The 23,024-nt window shown below is 41.7% G+C and overlaps 1 protein-coding gene across 2 annotated transcripts in view; it reads right to left on the minus strand.

The window, feature by feature from the left end:
* Nucleotides 1–23,024, minus strand: part of aopep (aminopeptidase O (putative)) — an 88,118-nt gene that overhangs the window by 24,063 nt on the left and 41,031 nt on the right. For both annotated transcript variants that reach the window (XM_034692635.1, XM_034692634.1), the window contains exons 12-14: nt 22,501–22,561; nt 16,590–16,652; nt 15,240–15,326 (exon numbers count right to left, since the gene is read on the minus strand). In XM_034692635.1, coding sequence (XP_034548526.1) covers nt 15,240–15,326; nt 16,590–16,652; nt 22,501–22,561 — 211 coding nt within the window. The remainder of the gene's footprint in view (nt 1–15,239; nt 15,327–16,589; nt 16,653–22,500; nt 22,562–23,024) is intronic.

Raw genomic sequence — 23,024 nt, forward strand, 5'->3', positions numbered from 1 at the left:
AATAATAAAAAAAATTATTATTATTGTAATGACTTGTAATTCTGGTACTGAGCAAGGGTGAGGACTTATAATCATTTATGACTAATAGCGTATATCTCAAACCCGGCAACATAAATGAAGGACACTCCTCTAATGTCAAATCAGGAGTCAGTCCATAAAAAGTGTGTGGGAGATTTGGATAAAAGGCAGAGCAGCAATGACCAGACAATATAAATATAAAACCTATAAATATGATAAGTAGCCAACGAATAATACATCTTCACTCTGTGGGGATATGATACCGCAATCTTGTGGCCTTGCAAGGTCTAAAAACACATTAAAAAAACGGCCTGCTGACATCGTAGGTTTTGTAAACCAATTTCTGGTAATGGATTGGAGTGCACACACTCACAAGTACACACACACTTACACACACAAACGCACACAGGAGATGCTGAAAGGTTATCTTTGAGTCACATGTTACCCTTTCAACTTGTGAAAATGGAGCTGTCCTCCGTGCAATCATCCCCTGAAATGATGTCACACCTGCTGCTGCAGCACAGTGACGATCGCACCGATAGTGCTGGTCACAGACTGATGACCTCGTCGATGACCTACAGCAGCAATTGCCTATCTGAAGTCCAATCATTAATAACTTTAATTCTTTGTTTTTCAATTTGCAAGCTGCCATAATCAACAGCATCTAGAGCGAGCAAGACAGGGGTGTTTGTGTGTATGTGGCTGTAATAATCAGACTTGAAGCTAATCAGACGGCAAAACATAAAGAAGGGTTTTGAGAGAGGCAGACAGCGCAAGAGAAAAAAGAGCAAAAGAAGAGAAAGAGAAGGAGAGAGCTTTTGAAGGTTTGACCTTGCAATCAAAATAACTGTCAGGATCAGCTATCTCATCAGAGTGTCTTTTGACACAAGCACACGCGCTGACAACAAGCAAAGTGATGGAGAAATGGATGTTCACCAGCATGAGAATTATATAACAAGTATTCACAGCACGCACAATACTTGCCAATCAACAGAGCCCATTTGGAAACAAACAGTCTGTGTGCCTCATTTATGCTAGAGTTAAATGTGCTGGATACTTTTTGAAGCATGTGCCAGAATGTATGCGGGAAAGCTTGCAGAATGCGCTACCCAGTAATGTGACCTCTTCCCTGATTCTAACCCAGTCTGCACTCAGGGATGTTGTGTGAAAAGCCTGTGTTATTGAGTGGGTGTTTGATCAGCTGCTGCTTGTTAAGATGGGCAGCCCCTGGTAGCTGTTCTTTCCCCCTGCATTTCCTTACTGGCCTTCAAGTTCACAGTCTCGGGCCAATCAAAAAGCAGTGTGGGGTCACAGCAGGGTTGTGAGTCAGGGGTAAGCTGAAAAAGCTCACACAGTAGGCCCGCCGGTGAGGAATGACTGCTCGCTCTGAGGGGGAATCAACCAGGCAAACATACACACACACACACAAAGAGAAGTACACCCACATAAGGAATGTGTGCAAGTACATAAATGTGCATGCACTTTTAGGGGCATCTTCATCTCATTAGTAGCTTTCCTTCATTGTCTAGTACCTTGTGCAGCTGCAGGTGCAGCATTTTTATGTAAAAGTCTATGTTCTTGCGATTTGGCATTGATAGCCAGACAGTTAACATGTTTTCTCTCCTACTCATCACCACTCTGACTCACACTCATTCACACATACACACACCTCCAAATCAGGAGAAGTTTAATTAATCTCTGGCACTCTTCGCTTTGACGCAAGCCACAGATCTAACTGTCTCCAGTTGATTCCTCCCTCTCCTCCCACAATCCATTGTTCCAGTCCCGCTACTGACACAAACAAGTCCTCAACACATGCTCCCTTCAGGTAGGTCCTTTTTTTTTAATCCTTTCCCCCTTATCTTCCAAATTTGGGAAAGCACAATCCCCCTGTAGGACTACTTATCTTTTCTTGGGCTGTATTCCTGCCAGCACTGTCACCTTCACCGGAAGAGAATAACAAGCTCCCTTAGATCACACTACCCTCCGTGCTAGGTTCCTGAACCAACCAGCAGGAGGTCTCTACTGGGAACTGAACCTCAGTGGTGGCTGGCTGGTGTTTGGCCCCTGTGACACCACCCGTAATCCTTTGAAAGAGAGGGGCCTTTGAAACAGAACTGGAACAAAAGGGCCGCTGTTTCTGTGTGAAGGAGAAAAATCTGTTGCATTCGTACCACAGTGACACATCCAAACAGCTGGACGTCAGCTCAGACAAAGAGGTGAGAAGAAAGAGAGGGTCGAGCAACGGAGCCTGAATGATATTGAAAACAATACCCATTGTAGAGAGGGAATATTAAATGATGTCTGATACCTTGATTTTCTTTGTTGATTTTTATGTAAAATGTGCACAGGCTGCATTCTTTCATACCTAACTGTATTAGAAAATACTTTGAGTCATTAGACATGTTCAACCAGTATGCGCTGTGAACCACCTTCTGTTCAGCTGTGAATTCTCTGCTCCATGTGCTGCAGACAGTGCTGAGAGCAGTGTTACCTCTGGAGGTCAGGACAAACTGTGCTATGATACCAACGTTCAAAGCAGCTGAAACATTGTGTCCTGCAATACATGTTCTGCAAAAAAGCATGCATGTTAACCAACATTAGCATATCACTCAATCGTATTGACCGATATATGACTGGACTCAACAACGAATATGTGAGTCCGACTTTAGGGAACAAAAGTAGGACTTTAAGAAGTAGTATATTTTGCTTCTAACAACAAATCCCTTGAAAAATTAAATTTCCTTCAGGTCCTTGTTCGTGACCATCATTTAAAAATGTATATCATAAAGCTTGGGAGCCACAAGGCTTTTACAGATTGCCAGTTCAAGGTGGGATATTTACACCGCCTGTTACGCCTCGTCTGCAATACATAATGCACTAAGACTTAACGGTGTGCAAAGTTATTCCGCCTTTGATCCCCAATCCAAAGTAGCTCCAGAGGTGGAATGGGGCGAAGACTGTGGCATTATGTTGCATTGAGGCCAGTAGGGCCCAAACAACAACAGTGCCATGCAAGTGTGCATGTCTGAATGTGTGTTTGAGAGGTGCTTGAAAAAATTAGATATTTCGGTCCATTCATGAGGTTTGAGGATTTATTTTTTCATGTTTTATTTATTTGGAAGTATTTTGGTATTGCACATGACACTGTTTTTCTATATTTCCTTACATTTCTAATTATGAACTTGGAAGATTTTGGCAAGATTTCTCCTGAAACGTCTTGCCAAGGAACACGGCAATATCAACATCACCTGTTGGCTCATATATTGTGAAGGCAGAAAATGACTTTCTTATACACTGCATTTGCTGTGACTGATTGTGAAAAGTGCTCTAGTGAACTTCAAGTTTGATAAAGTTACACAAAATATCCCATCATTGCTGTTATTGTGGCTAAATACATCATTTGAAAGTAACATTATTTTGTGATGGTCTAAATCCTGCTTCGGTTGATTTCAGTCTGATGGAAAAACTGACATCTCAATCCTGTAATCATCACACCAGGTTTCAGATTAACTTAGATACTCCATACTTACACACACAGACCAAAACACACACACACACACACACCACACACACACACACACAACACACACACACATGGAGCACATCCGGTTATCTAAAAGATAACTCCCTGAACACATAAGGTACGGAAGTTTAAAATGTGACTAAGGCTGAAAATAGCAGAGCACCAAAGTTTAATTTCCTCATGTCATTTGTTCTGGCCTCATCCTGAGAGGGTGAGAGCAGCCTGGGGGACCTGGTTAAATATTATCCTGATGAGGAGATAAAAACAATGGTGGTTACCAGCCACACAGCAGTTTCCTTTAAGGGTTGTGGATAATAAAACCACTGTTTTGCTGCTCTTGTTTGTAATAATTACGAGGGTTAATAGGGCACAGACACACACAGGCACTCACACACGTGTGTTTATAAATGGTCAGAGAACCCTGACTGAATCGTGGCCATGTCACCGTGCCATTTTGTGGGTTTCTGAATGCCAACAAGGACACACACACTACAGTCACACACACACAAGCTGCCAGGGTTTGTCCATTTAATCCAGGTTTAGGTGGACAACTACAATATATGGGTAAAACACAAACACTGCAGTCTCACACACACACAGGCTGCCAGGGTTTGTCCATTTAATCCAGGTTTAGGTGGACAACTACAATAATATGGGTAAAACACAAACATGCTCCAGTGATGACCTCCAGCATGGAAAGATAGCATCTTACTGCTGTTGAAAGAGGCACTGAGAGAGAGAGGCAGAGAGCCAGAGAGGGAGGAGGAGAGATAGGACGACTCTGGCAGACGGTGTCAAACACGAGGAGGCAGCGAGGGACCAGAGGGGAAGAGGAGACAGCAGGGAGAACAGAACATAGCCAGAGCCATCAGAGAGAAAGGTCATGTTCAGGAAAAGACTCTGAGTGTGTCTTTACGCATTTGTGTGAGCTGTGTGAATGTGTTTGTTTGCCTTCGTGTGTGTTGTCTCCTGTGTGAACTCCAGGCTGACTGGGTTTAAACAGTCTGAGCTGACAAAGGTATGTGAGATGGACCAAGCCCAGATATCTGTTGCACAGACAGATGCACACACACAGCTGTGGAGTCGCGTACACACATAGAGAAGAGGGTATTATAAAATGATAGCAGACACCACAGATGGAGTAAGAAAGGCATCACAGACAAAAACCTATTGGAAAAACAGATGGAAAGAAATCTAAAACTCGTTGTTTACTTTGCGTTTAAACCCCACAACATGATCTTTCAGTCTCCTTTCAATGATAAGACATCTTCCCGCTCGGCAACACATGATATCCCAGTCTGGGGAGTGAGGAGCTGAAGCTGTCGCCTGCAGTGTGGCCGTTGGCAACAAGCGAATGGCTTTCATACGTGTCTGTCTGCCTGCCTTAATACTAGATTACTACAGACTTTTAGAGAGATTAAAACAGTTGTTCCATGTTGTCATCCCCTGGCAGCGTGAATGACACAGTGTTGTGTTGTGATACACATGTTCACCATACTGAGACTTGTCAGTGAGTTTCATTTGTGTCTATTTTTGTGTCACTAAATGCCTTTGAGCGAGGCCAATATTCCAAAATGCCTGTGTATGTTTTTTCACCGGGCCTTTAATGGAATCACTGACATTTCATAGGAAAATGATTTTACATCAAAGGTACTTTTGAAGCCTAAATGCCAAACATTTCCTCATGTCAGCTTCACTTTGAATTATGTGAAAGTGAACAGGGTATATTTGGATTTTTGGCTAATATCCAGACAAAAGTTCTGGAGGAAATAACTCAGGATTTAGGAACTTGATTTTTTTCCACTATCTAATATGTTTTAAACAAAATTATTTATTATGGAACCATTACACATTTCACTCAGTGTGGAAATGATTTGCAATACCGAGTCTGGAAATGTAATTCTTATTGACCCATTTAGAAAATGACTGGTTTAAAAATACATGTTTCCTTCATCTGGAATCACTCCAGGATTATTGCCCATTTGGATTCTTGGCAATAAGCCACATGATTAAAAAATTGGTTAGAGCAGATTTTCTTTTCTGCTTCTCATGAACTTATGATTGAAAAAGTACTATGGCTTAGAGGGAAAAATAAACACTGCTGATCATGTTACCACAAAGGGTATCAGAAGTCGGTTAGCCTCTGTGGAGACAAGCTGCACTAAAACACATCATCAGAGGTCTTGGACACTTTTTAATGATTTCATCACAAGTGACTTCTAAATTTGAAGCGTCTCTGAGTGTATTTGCACTGAGCTCAAAATGACTTTGCTTTTGTGTGTGTGTAAATCTGTGTGTGTTTGTTAAATGGCTAATTTCTTCAGGGCAGTCCGAGCACGTAGTCGGCTCCCCGGTCATTATACCAGGACAGACAGATGTTTAGAACTGAGAGCACACAGACACACCAAACCACAGCATTACGTACTGTACCTATGAAAGCTCTAAGGTGACGCCTAAATCGCTTTATGTGAAAAGCATTGATTCATTTCCCAACACTAAAAAGCGGGCGCCATTTTACAGCCCAGCCCTATGCTGAACATGACCCTCCACTAAATATCTGGCTAAAGTGCCCTGGGTTTAACTCAGCACCTCCACGCTACAGTGCATTTTTACAGGGCTCTGTTTTACTGAATGTCTCAATTTCTTGTTTGAATCGACTCCAAATAAAAAATGTGTATTTATGGGAGCGACAAAGTGCTTGTTTTGTACGTATTGTGGCGACGTATTCAGAGGGCGGTGTTCTCTCTCTCTCTTTCTCTCTGTCCCTCTCTTTCTCTCCCTGATGTGTTTTCCATGTGTGCTGGAAAGACAAACACAGCTGCACTTTAATGACACTCAAATGCTTCTGGGATTCAGTGAGCATGTGTGTACTTATGTGTGTCTGTGTGTATGTGGGTCTTTGTACGAGGTTGTGTGTTTCTTTTTGACCACTTCAGTGAAAAGCCTGTTGAAGCTACTCTTGCTCAGTACAACTACGCCCCAGAACTCCCTACCGCAACTCATGGCCTCATCTTGTGCGTGCGTCTTTGTGCCGTGATCGGGCATGGGTGTGTTCTTTAAAGAGTCATGAAGCTCAAAAGTGATTTTCTGAGCAGCTTTGCCTACCGTAAAATGGGTTGTCGGAATCACAAACTATGACTGTTTGACTTTTGCACCCATTTCTTTGACTGTCAACCCTCCCATTTACAAACACATACATGTAGGCCCAACATGCGCACACACAGACAGACGGGAGTCCCCGGACGAGATTGAGACAGGCTGTGAGCTTCAAATGACCCCGAAAACAGAACTGCCGCTGAGTGATAAATGAGACAAATACACCTGGCACTCTCTCTCCCTCTCGCTCTCTTCCTGTGTTGCTCTACCTCATTAGCACAACACAAATGGAGCATCTCCTCTCTCGCCTCTCCTCCCATCTCCCTAAATAAATCTTCCCATCATGAACACTTGCATCGCTGATAAAATTTAATTTGCTTCATTCTTATTCTATTGCTTTTTACTACCTGTCTAAAGAAACTTTCACTTTTCATCAGCACAGATGTCGTGAACTTCAAATGCACAAACCATGAGTAACTGAGCGGTACACAGCCTCATTTTCTATCATTTAAAAGACTTAGACCTGCTGTAGCCAAACTCACCAATGAGACAAAACATTTTTAGAGACATTCTGTGGATTTTACTTACTGTCAGCTTATTCAGCCATATCCTGTCATGATACGGCATGAGTTTTACAGGTTAAACCCTAGAGTCATATATAGTAACCACTGCAGTAAAGTATGTGAACACACATAGGAGAAATACGCAGATTCATAGCTGGTAACATCAGCTCTGAAAACCTTTGTTTGCCAGCCTGTTTGCTCCACAGCATACCAATTTAAGTCAGAGTTCAGAAGATGAATCAAAATATTGGTTTGCCACAATGATCCCTTGATTCCCACACAACCTGCTCCTCCTTGTCAGCACTTTCACAACAGTCCTCTGCAAAATGACAAAGCCAGTGATACCAGTATCGATCTGTTGGTTTACTCCAGCTCTGTTGTCTCTTTAGATGCCCTGGACTCACCCTCTCTTCTGATTCTCTGGTGCTCTTTCACTATCTCTCAATCTCTGTCAGAGTTCAGCCTTGAGGGACCTTTCATCTAGTGTACTCAAAGGAATGCAATAATGCATCCTTCTGCAGCTACAGTAGGCACGTGTGCCCTGGTGCCCCTTGTTGTCTGTCCATCTATGAATGTCAGTGTATTGCATATAAAAACGAGTCAGCCTTCCATCTCCAGTTGTCATACACCATTGAGTCAAAATACATCCATTGTCCGTCCATTTTTCCACCTATCCATCAATTTCCTCATTGTGTCAGCTCTGGCTACCTATTGAAGCCCACTCAAAACAACATTCGCACTGCAAAACATCTTCCCAAAATCTGAGCTGTATAAAATTGGTGATTCAGAGATTACTCACAAAGCTACTCGGTTGCTCATGAGACAGTGAGTTCATGGAGCTATTCAAACCACTGCACACTATTACTTTTATACGCCGACAGAGAGGGCAAAATAAAACTGTGAAACACATCTAATGGCCTGCAAAAGCATCCTCTAGTTTTTCCTTTCTCTTTCTCTTTAAGGTCTGCAAAGCCACAATGTGTGCTGTTGGTTAACAGCAACGAGCCAGGTTTTGGTTTTCACCAATTTTTTAAACCTGATATGAAAGACTTTGGAATATATTTTTGTAGTCTAACATGGAAGTGTTGCCAGCTATGGTTCATGTTGTCACGGGACTAAGGATGAATACCTCTTTTTCTACCTAACCTGTGTGTTTCGGTAACTCCTTGAAGCCTAAATCATATACTTATAGCCACTCCACAAAAGGGATTTTGTTACTCCGCCCCATGGTCCATCTTTTACAGTAGGCACATGGCAGCTGCTTCTTCATAAATCCAGTTATTGTTCTTGCAGTCCGTTACTTTTGAACAACACTTCAACCTTCAGGTTTACAACATAAAATCTTGCAATTCAAAGAACCAAAGTGAGATCCAAAGCACCGAACCTGGGGCGACAGGGCTTACTTCATTGCTTGCCCCCGCCCCTCTGGAACTCCTCCCCAAACACATACGCAACTCCACCGACCTACAAACATTCAAATCCCAGCTCAAAACACCCTCTTCAGAACTGCTTTTAACTGTTAATGTTTTATATCCACTGTGTTATTTCCATCATTTTGTTTCTTTATTGTGTATTTTATTGTGTGCTATTTGTGAATAGTCTTTGAGTTCTGTGAAAAGCGCTATATAAATAAAATGTATTTTATTATTATTATTATTAGATCTAACAATACAGATATACATGCCGAGAGAACGCATTGCTCTTGGGCTGACCTAAGTTGGCACCAGTATGGAATGGCAGTGTCCAATCAGGAGAGCATGATACTTCAAGCAACAACCTCCATCATGAATAAGGTGAAGATTAAAGGAGGTAAAGAGTACACCATAAACCTGCATTTGACCCATAACAGAGAGGCAAAGAGCCAAGCATAATAGTCTGTCTTGCAATTTTATTCATTGTGCAACAGGATGCATTCTACCAGAACGAGGTCTGTCTGTGTCTCCACATGTGTGCAAAGCTCAACTTTTCCTTTCATTTAGAAACAATCACAACTACTGTTCGAGGTCGTGGCTCACAGTAGTGGACTCAGTCTGAGCTGCACATAGCTGATCCCCAGCTGGTCTGATAATGCAGAAACACACAGACACACACTTACGCACACACCCCTCCAACCATTTCCTATCCTGATGTGATGAAGTCTGGCCGGAAACAGCCATTTCCCTGAATGTTCCCATCTCCTCCTCCGGCATACTCCCTCATCCCTGATTCATTGCCAATAAATCAGAGAGAGAGAGAGAGAGGAGAGAGGAGAGAGAGGAGGAGAGTAGACGAGAGAGAGAAGAGAGAGAGAGAGAGAGAGAGAGAAGAGAGAGGAGAGACAGAAAAGACAGAGACAGCATCAGTAAGAAAAAGTGTAAGAGAAGGGGAGAGCGCGCTGGAGATGAGAGAACAGAGATGAAGGAAAACCAGATGTGTGCTTGCGTCCCCGTCAACACAGCTCAGAGGGGGAGTTCACATATCTGAATAAGGCAGAGGGGGGCTTTGAAGTGGTGACATCTTATCCAAGAAAACAACGAACGAACAACAGCTGCCATGAAAACACGATTACCAATCGGAGTCCTTTATTTCATGAATACTGTCAGACTCTAAATAAAACAACCAAAAGAGGAAGAGAGCAGACTGCAAGAGAAAAACAGAGAAAAATGTTGGGTTCAAATCAACACAGACTGAAACAATTTCCTCATTAGTCTCCTGTCTTTTAGTCTCATCCTCCACTATAGAAGGAAAGTAAGGCAAAGTACTATACTGTACGCCACCTGCATACCACACCCTACAGGAGAGGCCTTTTGATTATGCTCTTCCTGATGTTTACCCTCCCAGAGGGCTCCAGTTACCTGCCTCAACACAAAGGATTTTCTCTTTAGGTTACAATCTATCTAAAAGTAGAGACTGGTATCTGTGTCCATATGGTATATACCTGCACCTCTAAAGGAGCAAAACCTTTGTGGTGAATTTAACTCTATGGTCTTTTGTGGAGTTTGAAAACAATCACAAAAGCTAAGGAGCAATTGATGGAGCTAAAGAAAATTCTGACGGTAATCAGCGAATAGAAGGAACTAATGAAAAGATAGTCACATGCTTGAAGCAGTCCTCTCTTAACAGCAATCATGGCAATGTCAAGTCATTGAACATGATTTCATTTTGTTCTGCAACTTAGTATTGATGGCCATAACAAGACAGCATAACTTTAAAAAACACAAATTTTCCAGTACCCTGATGAATGATTGTATATAACGTGGTCATGGTCTCAGTGACTCCACTTAACTTCTGACTACTCTCTGACTACTAAAAACGAGCAAGAAGGTGGAGTTGAGGCCACAGTCTCTAGCTATACTGACAGCTACACACCCAACTGTTAGTCAAATAAGCCCTGCCTCTAACCATGCCTAATAATGCGTACTAGAGCCTTAATATGATAAAAACGGAAGAGTTATACAAAATTCAGCAATTATACAGTTGGTATGAATAAGAAAGGAGCTGTGGAGATCAAAACCATATTTTTATACCATGCATATGGCTCCTATTGAAGTTTCTTTGGCTTTTGGAGCCTGCCCAAAGTGGACACTTAAGGAACTGCAGTTTTTTTACACTTGTGTATTGGCTGCATTTCAACACAAGTGTTGCCACTTGGTTGACGGCCAAATTAAATGACTGGAACTTATGATGCCTCTTAAATAAAAACACTGAGCTTGTTCAAAGTAGTGTAGTTGGTATAAATAGTTGCCCTTAGTAATTCTTTAAGTAGCTTCGAAAACAAAAGGTCCTTTTTCTGCAGCTTTCATCGAAATCTGATGCCCTTTCTTAGCTGATGAAGTTAAATCAGTTTTCATGAGGATAGCTTAGTTGACATTTTAAGAAACATACATGTATATCCACCACATATGGCCACAAATTATAATGTGATCTAAGATCTATTCTGAGCTACACCGTCGTGACTAAAGTTCATCAATATCAACTAAGAAACATTTGACTGCTGTGGAAGACCATAATAACATTGGAAATCCTGATGTCAGTCATCAAGGTTGTGATTCCTAGGTGCAAAGTTCAAGATGCCTCCATAGAAACTCTTTCAAGAATTATAAGCTAGTCCAGTTGCCTTAGTCTTGGAAAATCAGATAGACCATTAGAGAAGACTTTCTTTAAAACCTGAGATCCAATTCGATATGCTAACTGTCTTTTCCAAATGCTCCAAAGTGACGTATAAAGAGACCGGTCCAACATATCTGAAGTAAAATTAACTCTATCACTTCCAACAGATGACACTGTACAAACATAGAAGTTTGAGGACAGGCTGTTCCTCCAAACCTGCTGCCATCGACATGTCCTCAGACACAAACACAAACCTGGCAGTACATGTTTTCACAGCAACCCGTATCATTGAGCAGGAAGGTGCAGACTGCCATGAAGGTGCAAATGAGGTGACAGGGTGAGACTGATATGGAGGCTGACTCATCTTCTACCTATTCTGCTCCATCTGTGAGGTTAATGTGGCACACAGAGAGGTGTCCTTGTTCTGAGATAAATCATGCCCTGTACTGCTCTGTACAACCAATGTCACGATTTTATCGAAAAACATATGTTGCTGTTTAAAACATGTAGGATTACAACGAAAAAAATAATTACATGTGGTTCAAACGATTGATTTACCTTCACTCATTTTACAATATGTATCATATTTTTGACAATGCATGGCTGTTATCTAAAACAAAATAACCAAATAAATTGGTTTTTATTGGTTTTTAGATGAAATGATTGTGCTGCCTGCAATTTGGACAGGTGAGCAATGTCAAGTTAAAATTAGCTTGATACAAAACAGCTTCTTCAGAAATGAAAAGAATTTAGGATTACACCATTTCCCGGATTTGTTTATCCAGAGGAAGAGCTATTTAAACACTTTCTATATACAGAACCTTATCACATCTGCACCAGAGGAGCAAAGATGTGTCATCCAGTATCAAATATATTTGGTGCCTCAGTTCTGGAGGACATTGATCTTAGTGAAACCAATAATTATAAATGACCATGTTTAACTTATAGTTCTATATGTCAAGACTTCACATAATGTTTAATAAGTCATTAGGCATTAAAGCCCATCCTACAGCCCAGTTATTCCGTGAACCCTTGTTGAAGATATTCCATGTAAAAGCAGCACTCTGAGGTTTCAGGGAACAATCAGGTTTGTTGTAATGCCGATTGATCATCTTTGAGTCATTTAACGGTGGAGTCCTGTAGATCAATACGAGACTCAGATCAATTACAACTCACAGACAGCATCTTTACAGTAAGAGCAGAGGAGCACGTAGTTCCCAGGAAAATAAGCCATGGCCTCCCGCCATTCACAGCTCTTTCCCCCTACAGGGCTTCCTGTCCTGATCAGCAGGGGCAGACGGCCCCTCTCATTACGGAGACCACAGATGAAAATGAGAGCAAAATGAGGCCCATTACCAGGCGGGCGTGACTAATATCCTCCTGCAGACCCCTCCACAACGACTGGACTCATGCACGCTCATGGCACACACACACCCAATTTACACGTGTACAAAAAAAGAAGTCAGAGGCGCGCGGCAAGATGCTTGTGAATCAATAGCACAACAGAAACACAGGCGAGGAGGAAGTTGGTAATAAAGTTTGACTCTATTAAATGGACCAGATCTATGGCTGCACTGCAGGGGTGTCTGGCTCTTACCAATGAGTGTATCTATAGCTTTTTGTGACTGGTGTGTGTGTGTATTTTTCCTAATCATCCATGATGTCATTAGCGCTAACTGCGACCCTGGCTCTACCTAATTCCTGCCCGCTGAAAGTTTCTCTATTTCCTCCCTCGCCGACTCATTCCTCTTCTCCTAACCACTCTTACATCACCCAACCAGTCCTGTAATATCTCATCTCTTGTATGCTTCCCTCATCTCTTCAGATATCCTCATTTACTCAGATTCCCATAACAGATTCATTACCTTACTGGAATACTTAATCATTAACTTCTGAGTCATGACTAGTCTCACTCTTGCCTCAATTCTCGTCTTCAAAAAAATCCATTCACACCACTTTCTGTTCTGTTTGCTCTACTTTTCTCCATTTTCTTTATCCTCACTTTCCCTTTCCATGCTGTCATTTTATCACTTATTTATCCTCTTTCCAGAAGCATCCCCGGCTTTTGCCTTTCTTCTTTTCTTTTTTTCCACTTAAGTGCATCATTTTGTGGCCTGAAATGTTTCATTCCAGTTTGAATGGATCTATAACATAACCACATGGGAAACATAATGCCCAGCAGTGTCAGCGTTTGTTTTTTCAATCTTTACTTCCATTGCTCTGTCCTCAAGTTTTAACTTCATTCTTTATCCAGATTTTTTAAACATTTTCTTCCTTTTCTGTCTTCCTGTCTCCTGAGTTTTAACCAACTTCCTTCCACCGCTACAGATCAGGTCTGTAGGGTGATTTATAGCTTTGTAACTGGCTGGCAGACCCAGGAAAAAAAAGAGAAAGGGAGGAGAGGTAGATGAAAAGAGGTGGGGCCGGGTGGAAATTGGGCTGTTTGGTGTTTGAAGTACATGAAGGAGTAATATAAAATACACCTGGTCCATCCATGGGGCTCGCTCTGTACACAGAAACAAAGGGAGGGGAGGGAGACGTAGAGGTGGAGGAGAGCAACATAGAGCCTGGCCACAGGGGGAGAAAGGTGGATGGAAAAGGAGGGGGGGAGGGGTCACTTCGTGTTTCCTTTCAGGATGGCTTTTATGGTGTAACTTCAAACGCTGACCTCCCACAGCCCCGCCCGTACTTCCCCCTCTCTCCCTCTCTTCATCCATCCATCCGTCCCTCCCTCCTCTTTTCTCACTATTGTGTATGGCCAAGTGGACAGTAATTGGCTATTCTTTCATGGGACTGATTTCGGCACTCGCTGCCCCCCTCCCCACAGGAAGAGGCCCTTTTTGCTGCCCCCTTAGAAGTGAACGTATGTGTGTGTACATTGTAAATGCACCAGACGGTGGGTATCAGGTGGTTGGAGGGGGGGGCTGCACTGGCAACAGACTCTGTAGGTATTTCATTCACTGCAAGCTAAATTACAGCACATCTCAATTGGGGGTAAAATTATGTTCCAACATATAGTTAAATACTCTCCGAATTGCAGGTACGGCTTTAATATGCACAACTTTTCTGAGAGCTGTATTCCTAAATGTTTAAAAGGAACTCTTAAAAATGTAAAAAGTCACAGAATACAAACAGTATTCTTGGCAATGAATGAATGTTTTATTTCTCCTTACAAAATCTAATTCAAAGACACCCAGGGGCGCCAACTTAACACATTCATGCCATAAAATGCTGTGTGCAGAAGATGAGAGGTTTTGCAAATGTTTCCCGCAGTTTTCAATATATGAGCATATTGAGTGATATATAAAAGCTGCTCTAGTCGCGCTAATGACTTCTGGCCCTGTGTGGCTGATAGATCAGTGTGCGTTCATTAATGATACAGACGTGTGCAAGAGTGTGTGTCAATTAGTAAGAGGAGGGGATTAGCCATCCCTGGAGAGGCCTTATTAACACTTTGCACACCAGTGAAACTATCTTTTTTGGATATCTTAAAGCATTTTTCAACATTTCATTTGGTAGTAAACTGTGAGAATTGACAGGAAAGTGTGGGAAGAGATGCATCAGATTCAAGGATAGAATCAAAGGCAAGAATGACGAGGTTTCCAGCCCCCCTCCACACAGGCACAGGCTCGATCCCATGACCACACACACACGCACGCACACACAGGAGGAGGTATGTGATATACAAGCTCTTAAAAGGTTAAATACATGGAGGACAACACAACATAAACACAGACTTAAACAAGTACAGGGTTAGTGTCCTCGCAGACACAACACATAAACACACATGGGGATAATTGTGTTGTCTGAAAAACAAAAATACTGTGCGGCTCGTGAATCACAGCCACTAAGGAAGGACTTCCCATACGAGAGAGAGAGGGACACTTGCAGGAGTAAGAAGTAGAGCAGAGGGAATATAGGTCTTAATACACCTGAGTGTCTCCTACCTCTTTGTAGTTCACCTTGGGCTCCATTCTCTTCCGCTTTCTGCCCTTCCCCTGATGACTCTGACTGAGGAGAATCCATTTTACAACCTGCAGGAGGGAGGATGAGGGAGGGTGAGGTGGTGAAGGCGGGAAAAAAGAGGGGAACGTGGAGGTAGAGGGAGACAACAAAGTGGTAGGATTTGAGTGAACGGAATCAGGCAGTGTTAAGGAGAAAAGAGAGGATGAATCGGAGAGGTAGAACAATGACAGGGAGACGGAGAGGAGAAAGGAAAAAGAGAAAGAGGAGAGAGAGAGAGAGAGAGAGAGAGGGGGGGGGGAGTGAGTGGTCACATCCACTGGCAGAAAGTAAACATAAACAGACTTAAGGTGCTCTTTCCAGTGGAAGTGGAAAGGCACACAGGGATATGCATAGACACACTCTAAACAAACCACTAGTAGGCACACAAACACACACTTTGAAATATACAGCAGCCAATAGCTCCTTCTCTTCCTCTCTCTTACACACGCACATTAAATCCAGCCTTTGAGCGCTCTCTCTTGTGCTCCATATATAACCTACACAAACGGCTGGCTGAGACAAAAGAGTGATAGTGTAAGTATGTTGTGTGACGGAGCCTGGAGCGCAGCTACTCCCTACACCATAGATCTCTATTAAACAGCCAATCACTATCAAGGCAAAACTCAATCTCCTCTCCTCCACTTGAGGTTATATCTCAGGGAAAAACATCAGTGTGACATAGTTGGGAAAGACAAAAAAAGTTAGGTTTCTTAACTCTTAAACAGTGCGTAAAGTTGACAAGTCACTCCTAAGATGCTTAATCACTCTAGCAATCTTTTTGTTTAAGGTACTGTTACATATTTGACAAATATTCTTGACATGTTAAGGCAGACAGATAACAGAATTGCAGGATAATTACAGGTAACAAGAACAACATAGGAGCGTCATAGGAAACCTGATAGGCAGCAGAGAATGACACGCAACAGATGTACAGCGCTGTGCCGCACTTCACTCAGACACAGATAGAGGGAGAGACTGAAACAGGGAGCGAAGGAGAGGTAGATGGAGAGGAACAGAGGTAAAAGATAAGACCTGGTATCAAACAAGGCAGAACAAAGAGTGTCAGTGTGAAACAGAAGAGAAAAACAGGGATCTGGCAGCATGGAGGGGTAGTGGCAGAATAACTGAATGAAGGAAAAGAGACAGCAATGAGATCAGATGACAATCAAATCACGGAGTCTGAGGTAGAATATTTCAAATCTGAGCTGTCCCCCCGAGTCTGTCTGCCACTCCCTGAAGACGAGAAGAAGAAGAAGAGACAGGGAAAAGAGGAGGTGTGAAAGAGTGCTTACCTCTGCTTTGACTTCTTCCACCAGTCTCGCCTGTGACCACTCGGCGCTCCTTTCATACAGCCACTGAACAACAGAAGAGACGGGAAAGCAGTGAGCCGGGGGCAAGTGATCGGGACAGAGTGGAATGCTTTGCAGAGGCAGAGAGAGAGAGGGGGAGAGAGAGAAAGAGAGAGAGCAAGGCAGGAAGGGGAGGGAGAGAGAGGAGAGGTGGGAGGAGAGGGAAGAGGAGGAGGAGGTGGAAGCATGATCACTTGTTCCTCTGACGGAAACTCGCGATTTTGACTCCGGAGGATGAGAGAGAAAGGAAGGATGGAGGAGAAGAGAGACAAGGAGGAGAAGGATGGAAAAAAATCTCCCAAACAACTAGCAACTACAACACACACACACACACACAACAACACACACCAAAAGCAGCTAGTAGGCACAAACACACAGCACTTACTCTCTAACCTTATTAAGGCTTTCAGCAGAGCTCGAGTGATGTGAATCACATATCAGAGCTATGACGACAAGGCTTGTGTATGTGTGTGTGTGTGTTTGCCATTGTGTGCATGTGTAAACAAGGAGACAGACAGGAGAGGATGCAAGCAATGTGTTTGTAATGTCACACCACTCACCCACAAAGTCAGTCACAAACAAACCCGAACAAAAATCAGAGATACAGGAGAGACAAAATCAAGGATACCCACCCTCGTATGATCTCACACACACACACACACACACACACACACACACACACACACACACACACACACACACACACACACACACACACACACACACACACGAGATTTAGCGGTAACATAGCCACACACAAAGTTCAATACTATAACTTCATGCCTGAGTTCTTCTCTCTGTTTATTATAATACAGGTACTCCAGCTGAAATAGCACACACGCACACACACAGAGGTACAGAGATAGAGGGAGGTGTTAGAGTGGGCTGTATAGAATGTAGTGAGTGTTGAAGCAGTAAATTGGCATTGTGTAACAGGATACCACACGTAGCTCTTTTGCTGCCTGGATCCCCACTACCATTCCCTGAATAGCAAGGCTTTTGTCTACCTCAAAACTCTCTCTTCAGCTCGCGCCCCGTCTCTTTAGTGTCTCTCCAGTGGATCAATATGAGATATACTGTGTGGAAGTTCAGGAGGTAACTCTCACTCATAAACACACATGAGAAGCAAATAAATCATACAGGTTAAAGTGGTAATTTGTGATGTGTCATAAATCTGGCACTATATCTCTCTGGGATCAATACACAGTTTAGTGAGTGTTTGTACAGCCATACTTCGTTTGAATGAGCAACATTAAAAAGTACTTTAATGTAGCTGTATTTCAAATTGTATTTTTTGATACTTTGTTTGACAAACTACAAAAAATAATCTTATAAATAAGTCCAACCTATCACATTAAATAGTATAAATACCAAGCTTTATAGTAATCACCCTGTTGTGCTACCAAGCGGCAACCTCCAGTCTAAAAATATGAGTCCAATGCGGAAGTGTTAAAAGCTGCAGTTCATCGAGAATCTGCTTGAGGTTGGCTCCGGAAGTACCAGAAGTCACATACACATGAATGGGAAAAAGACGATCTTTACAGCAGAAATAAACATGTTTACAGCCTGCTACAAAAGACGAGTGTAGTCTGGATAGCTCATTTCTTGATTGGCACACTGTAGGGGGGTGATTTTTTTCTAACGCTGCAATTTCAAAGATATTGTGATTACGAGTCTTCCAATGAGAGGCACGGCTGACCGTGGGAACACTGCAGCTGTTGGCTAGGAGGCTCAAACTCTGCCTCTTTACGTCACACTGGCTCCACAGCAGCAATATGGCTGCCGCCGACGATTGGCCTCAAAGCAGCTCTTCAGAAACAGATGGGTGACGTCACGGATACTACATCCATATTTCATACAGTCTATGTGTGCTACCTACTTGATTCTGATTGGTCAAAACCCATAACAATGGTAATTCATTCTCAATAGCAAAGGTGACGCCAGGGAGAACCTGACCATACATATCAAATCAATCCATGAAAATAGGACTGAGGCATTATACCACTGCCTGTTGACACTGTGGCAAAAATGTAGTTTCCACTAGCATTCTGAAACGGTTGGATAAACAACATGGAGGATATTTTAATGTTGGATCCTGTCCTGCATCCAGGCAACAGTGCTGGTGACTGCTTTTCTAAGTTGCTGATCACGAATCACAAATAATAGCCACAATGCTAAAATGTCTGTTTAAAGGTGAGTCAACTGCAAAGCTCTGAGAAGGAGAGTCAAATGAGGACAGAAATATCAACAAGTATTCCTGCAGAAGTCCTGTTCACCTTAACTTTACCCTCAATATAAATGTTTGGATAACTGTGAGTTATGAAAAATAAGCAGGCTAACACATTAACTTGACGGATAGAAATGTTTAGTTTTATGTTTATTCATCCCGCAAGTAGACAGATTAGAATCCGTTGCAATGGAAGTGCTACCAATCAAAGGGACTATTGTCTTTTAAAAGTTGTAAACATAATTATCTGTAAATTAATATATATGTCAACTTGTTTAGCTTTAGTGGGTTGCTGGAAAATAATTCCTTCAGGGTCAACTCACCCTGTCAGGGTTCTAATTCCCTTCATCACCTGCTCATGTTTTACAAGATCCCTTACTTCATTTGACCTTTTCAGACACAAACATTCTACAATAATGTATAAGGATTTCCCATAAATATTCTTATACTGACACTTATTTATATATTTGAAAATGTATTTATTCATGTATGTATTCATGTATTTATCACTAGTGGTTTGATAATGAGTGAGGGTCAGGGCATGGTGACAGCGTTGTGGCTTTTGCAGTTTCTTAAGGGTGGCAGTAGCTCAGTCTGAGACTTCACTTGGAAAACAGTTTGGACCAAAGAATGAGAGCTGGTGCCTGGAGAGTTCCCAGTTCACCTCCCAGCAACTATTGAGCAAGGCACAGAACCTTGAACTGTTAGGCCCCTTTACCCTGACATTTCTTTATTACTGCATGTTCATAGGATCGTGTGTGCATAAGTGTATTTCTGGGTGTGTGTAGCCTGTTCAGTAATAGAGTGAAGTGATTAATCATCATCATCATATCATCACCTTAATCCTCAATGCTGCTAACACAGCTGAGCTGCTATATTCAAAAAGTACTAAAGTTTGACAGCCAGCCCATTTACACATCTTTGAATTCTTCAGCTTCAGTAATTGGCACTTTTTTCTTTGTCTTATGAGCCAAGTTGGCTCTTTTTTATAAGCTACTCTGGCCTAAAACCTTGAGACAAAACATTGTGTACATTGTTGAAGTTAGGAGAAGGTATCAGACTGAAAGCCGATGATTGAAGTGCCTTCCCTATTTAAACAAAGTATCTCAGCCGAGATTCATCCAAAAAGGAGTGCTTACTCATCTAAACTCTGAGGTCTAAAATAGGTCGGCAGTGGCCTTCCCATTCCACATCCTACTCCGGGATCGCTGAATGTCATTGTTTATTATTAGGCCAGGCCATTTCCTGCCTTTCTCCAATTCACGCACATTGTAGAGGGATGATGGGAGGCAGAGAGAGAGGAGAGAGAGAGAGAGAGAGAGAGCGAGAGAGAGAGGAGAGAGAGAGAGAGAGAGAGAGAGAGAGAGGAGAGAGAGAGAGAGAGAGAGAGAGAGAGGAGAGAGGAGGAGAGAGAGAGAAGGAGCTTTAAAAATGTGTTTGTGTCTTGTGTACATAATAGATAAGCACTTGCATTTGTAAAATGCCTCGATCGATCTGGCTGATCTTATTAGTAGGTGACTGGCACATCAAACATTTAAAAAAAGCCTTTGCGAGAACACTTTAGCCAATGCCATCATCACCCAATCAGGTGTGAGAAACAGCAGCCCCTCCACACAGCCCCAAGAGTCCCCTGAAAGGCTCCATTACATCATCACATAATCTAGAAGGTGAAGGTTCCCAGACAGCTACACAGGCACCGACACTCAAACATGCACACACACACAGTGGTAATTAAGATCAGTTACCATGGAGATGGGAGAACTGAAGAAGCTGTAAAGTGATTGATTGTGTGAGTGGGTTGTGTGGTATCCAGTATCTGTCTATGACGGTGGGTTTATCTTGGTTAAAGGGCAGAGGCAGAGGCGCTCACCTTGTCCAGATATGACAACGGTCGGAACAAAGGTGATGATTATGACTAAACAACATTACGATAGCATTTACAGTGTGATAATGATCACTGAACGAAGAGTGCCTCTTAGAAAATGGAGGTGATCACAGGTCATCGTAATATCTTTTTGGAACAGACTTGCAACCTTTTTTTCCTGTTGCTGTGAGGTTCCTGCTGTTATCAGGGAAAGCCATCACTGTCCTCGCAGTTCAGGAATGCCTTCTGGCTCATAGTCACGAGTCATTTAAGCTGTAGGATTGATATACTTACAACCATTTACTTCTAATAAGAGACATCATTCCATCAAAGAGTGTCATTACACTGTTATTTACAGCTGTAGCGTACTGAGAGAAACGCATTGCTGCTGCTTTAATCTAAGAGCACTGACATCCTCTCAAAAACACCAAATCGTATATTGTCATGTATCTAGAGTTAGTATTGTGTTAGGTGTGTGGCTTTCTAATCCATATCAAAGCCAGACAATTGTTGAATGCTGTCCCATAAATCATGAGCAGGAAGTTAACACTAATTGATAGGTAATTAGTGTCTCCACAGACATCCCTGCTGGCCCCCTTTGAACAGCAGCTTTTCCAAGAGAGGTCAGGTCTAACTCAAACTTAACAACATTAACTCTTCAATTTGGGTTTGAGGCTCTTTTGAACCTCAGGCAGTTGATGTAAAGTACACTGAGTCAAGAGCAAAATACATAAAAGCTCCTCCCTGTGCAATACCTGTACTGCACATGTAATTTTTAGTATTGTAGAGGTTGAACTGTTATGTTATACTTTTGTATATCACATGTGCAGTAATCTGATGCCAGACTTAAATAGTTAATAGAACAGCAGAACAGGAAAGACACAGGACAGGTGCAGCAAAAGTAAAGTTGGAATTTTACTGAAGATTGATACAATTACCTTAATTGTTGTAGCACTGGAAATTTGACAATTCTAACTAAAAACTAAAGATATGGTGTTTTATGGTTTCTGATATTCTTTATTGATTCTTATTAATCTTTAACTGTTATTCATTATCATTTAACCACTCATATTATCTTTATTTCATTATCTTAATCAAACTTTATCTCTTAATATTTTACTTTTTAACCACTCACGCATTCTTGGTATTTTTGTGTTTAAAGTCATCAGTAAATCTCTACTTTTTTATTATTTTAACTACTCATATTTTACTTTTAATTCTGTACATTTTATCATTTTTACTACATGCATTTTAACACTTTATGTGTGCATTAGTCTCTACAACCTAATTCATTTTGTTTTTAAATATATATGTTTTCTGTTGTCTTTATTTGCTCCTTTATTTCCATCACTTTGTTATCTCTTTGTACTAACAGATTTAATGATTGGAAGGAGCAGTATAAATTGATTAACTGACTGATTGACTGATTGGTTGATACATTAATTAATTGATTGAATTGATTGTGCAGTAAATCATTGCAGTGCAGTAAACAATTTCTGTTTTTGTCTTCTACATCTTCTCATTTAATACATAAAATATGATCACTGTTAATAAAGAAGATTGAGAACTTACTGATAGAGCCAAACTCTAAGCACAACCTAATGCATATTGCAAAATCAATAGCACTGGCATTGTGGTTTGTCAAATGTACATAAAGAGTAGTGATTTATGTAATGTGATGAATTATGTATATAAAAACAACATTATCAAACTTATATTTTGATAAATATCAACTGTCAGAGAGTAAGCAAGACTCTACATACCTCAGGAATTCCCGGTTGATCGAGCCACTCAGCATAAATAGCACTTAGGGTGAGGCCTTTTCTGCAACACAATGGCACAAGTGTTAGTATTATTCCTGTTATTATAGCAATGACTGTTATTGCCCAAGACACCCTACAAAAACATGGCTCCGGGAAAATATTGTTAAGGTCACAGTGGAGTGAGTTTTAGGCCAACACCTTAAACAAAAAGCGAGGCACACCCATTTTCCAATGCAAGGACAAGCAACAGGCATGTACTGACAATGAATTGGATTTACACAAATGCGATACGTGTATATGTGTGTGACAGTGCAGCTCAAACATACTTACACACAGCATTAGTGCTTAAAGGAAAATTCCACACATGGCTAGACTGAAACTATTACTGTTTAATCTACAATGCTGGGCACATTAAAGGCGCCATTTGGTAATGAAACGCTGTAATTTACATTTTTGTGTTTCCATTGACACTTTTTTTAATTTGGAGCTCAATTAGTGATTCTGCACATTTATTAAAAGTATTT

Source organism: Notolabrus celidotus, chromosome 9 (genome assembly GCF_009762535.1).
Source record: "Notolabrus celidotus isolate fNotCel1 chromosome 9, fNotCel1.pri, whole genome shotgun sequence".
NCBI lineage: Eukaryota > Metazoa > Chordata > Actinopteri > Labriformes > Labridae > Notolabrus > Notolabrus celidotus.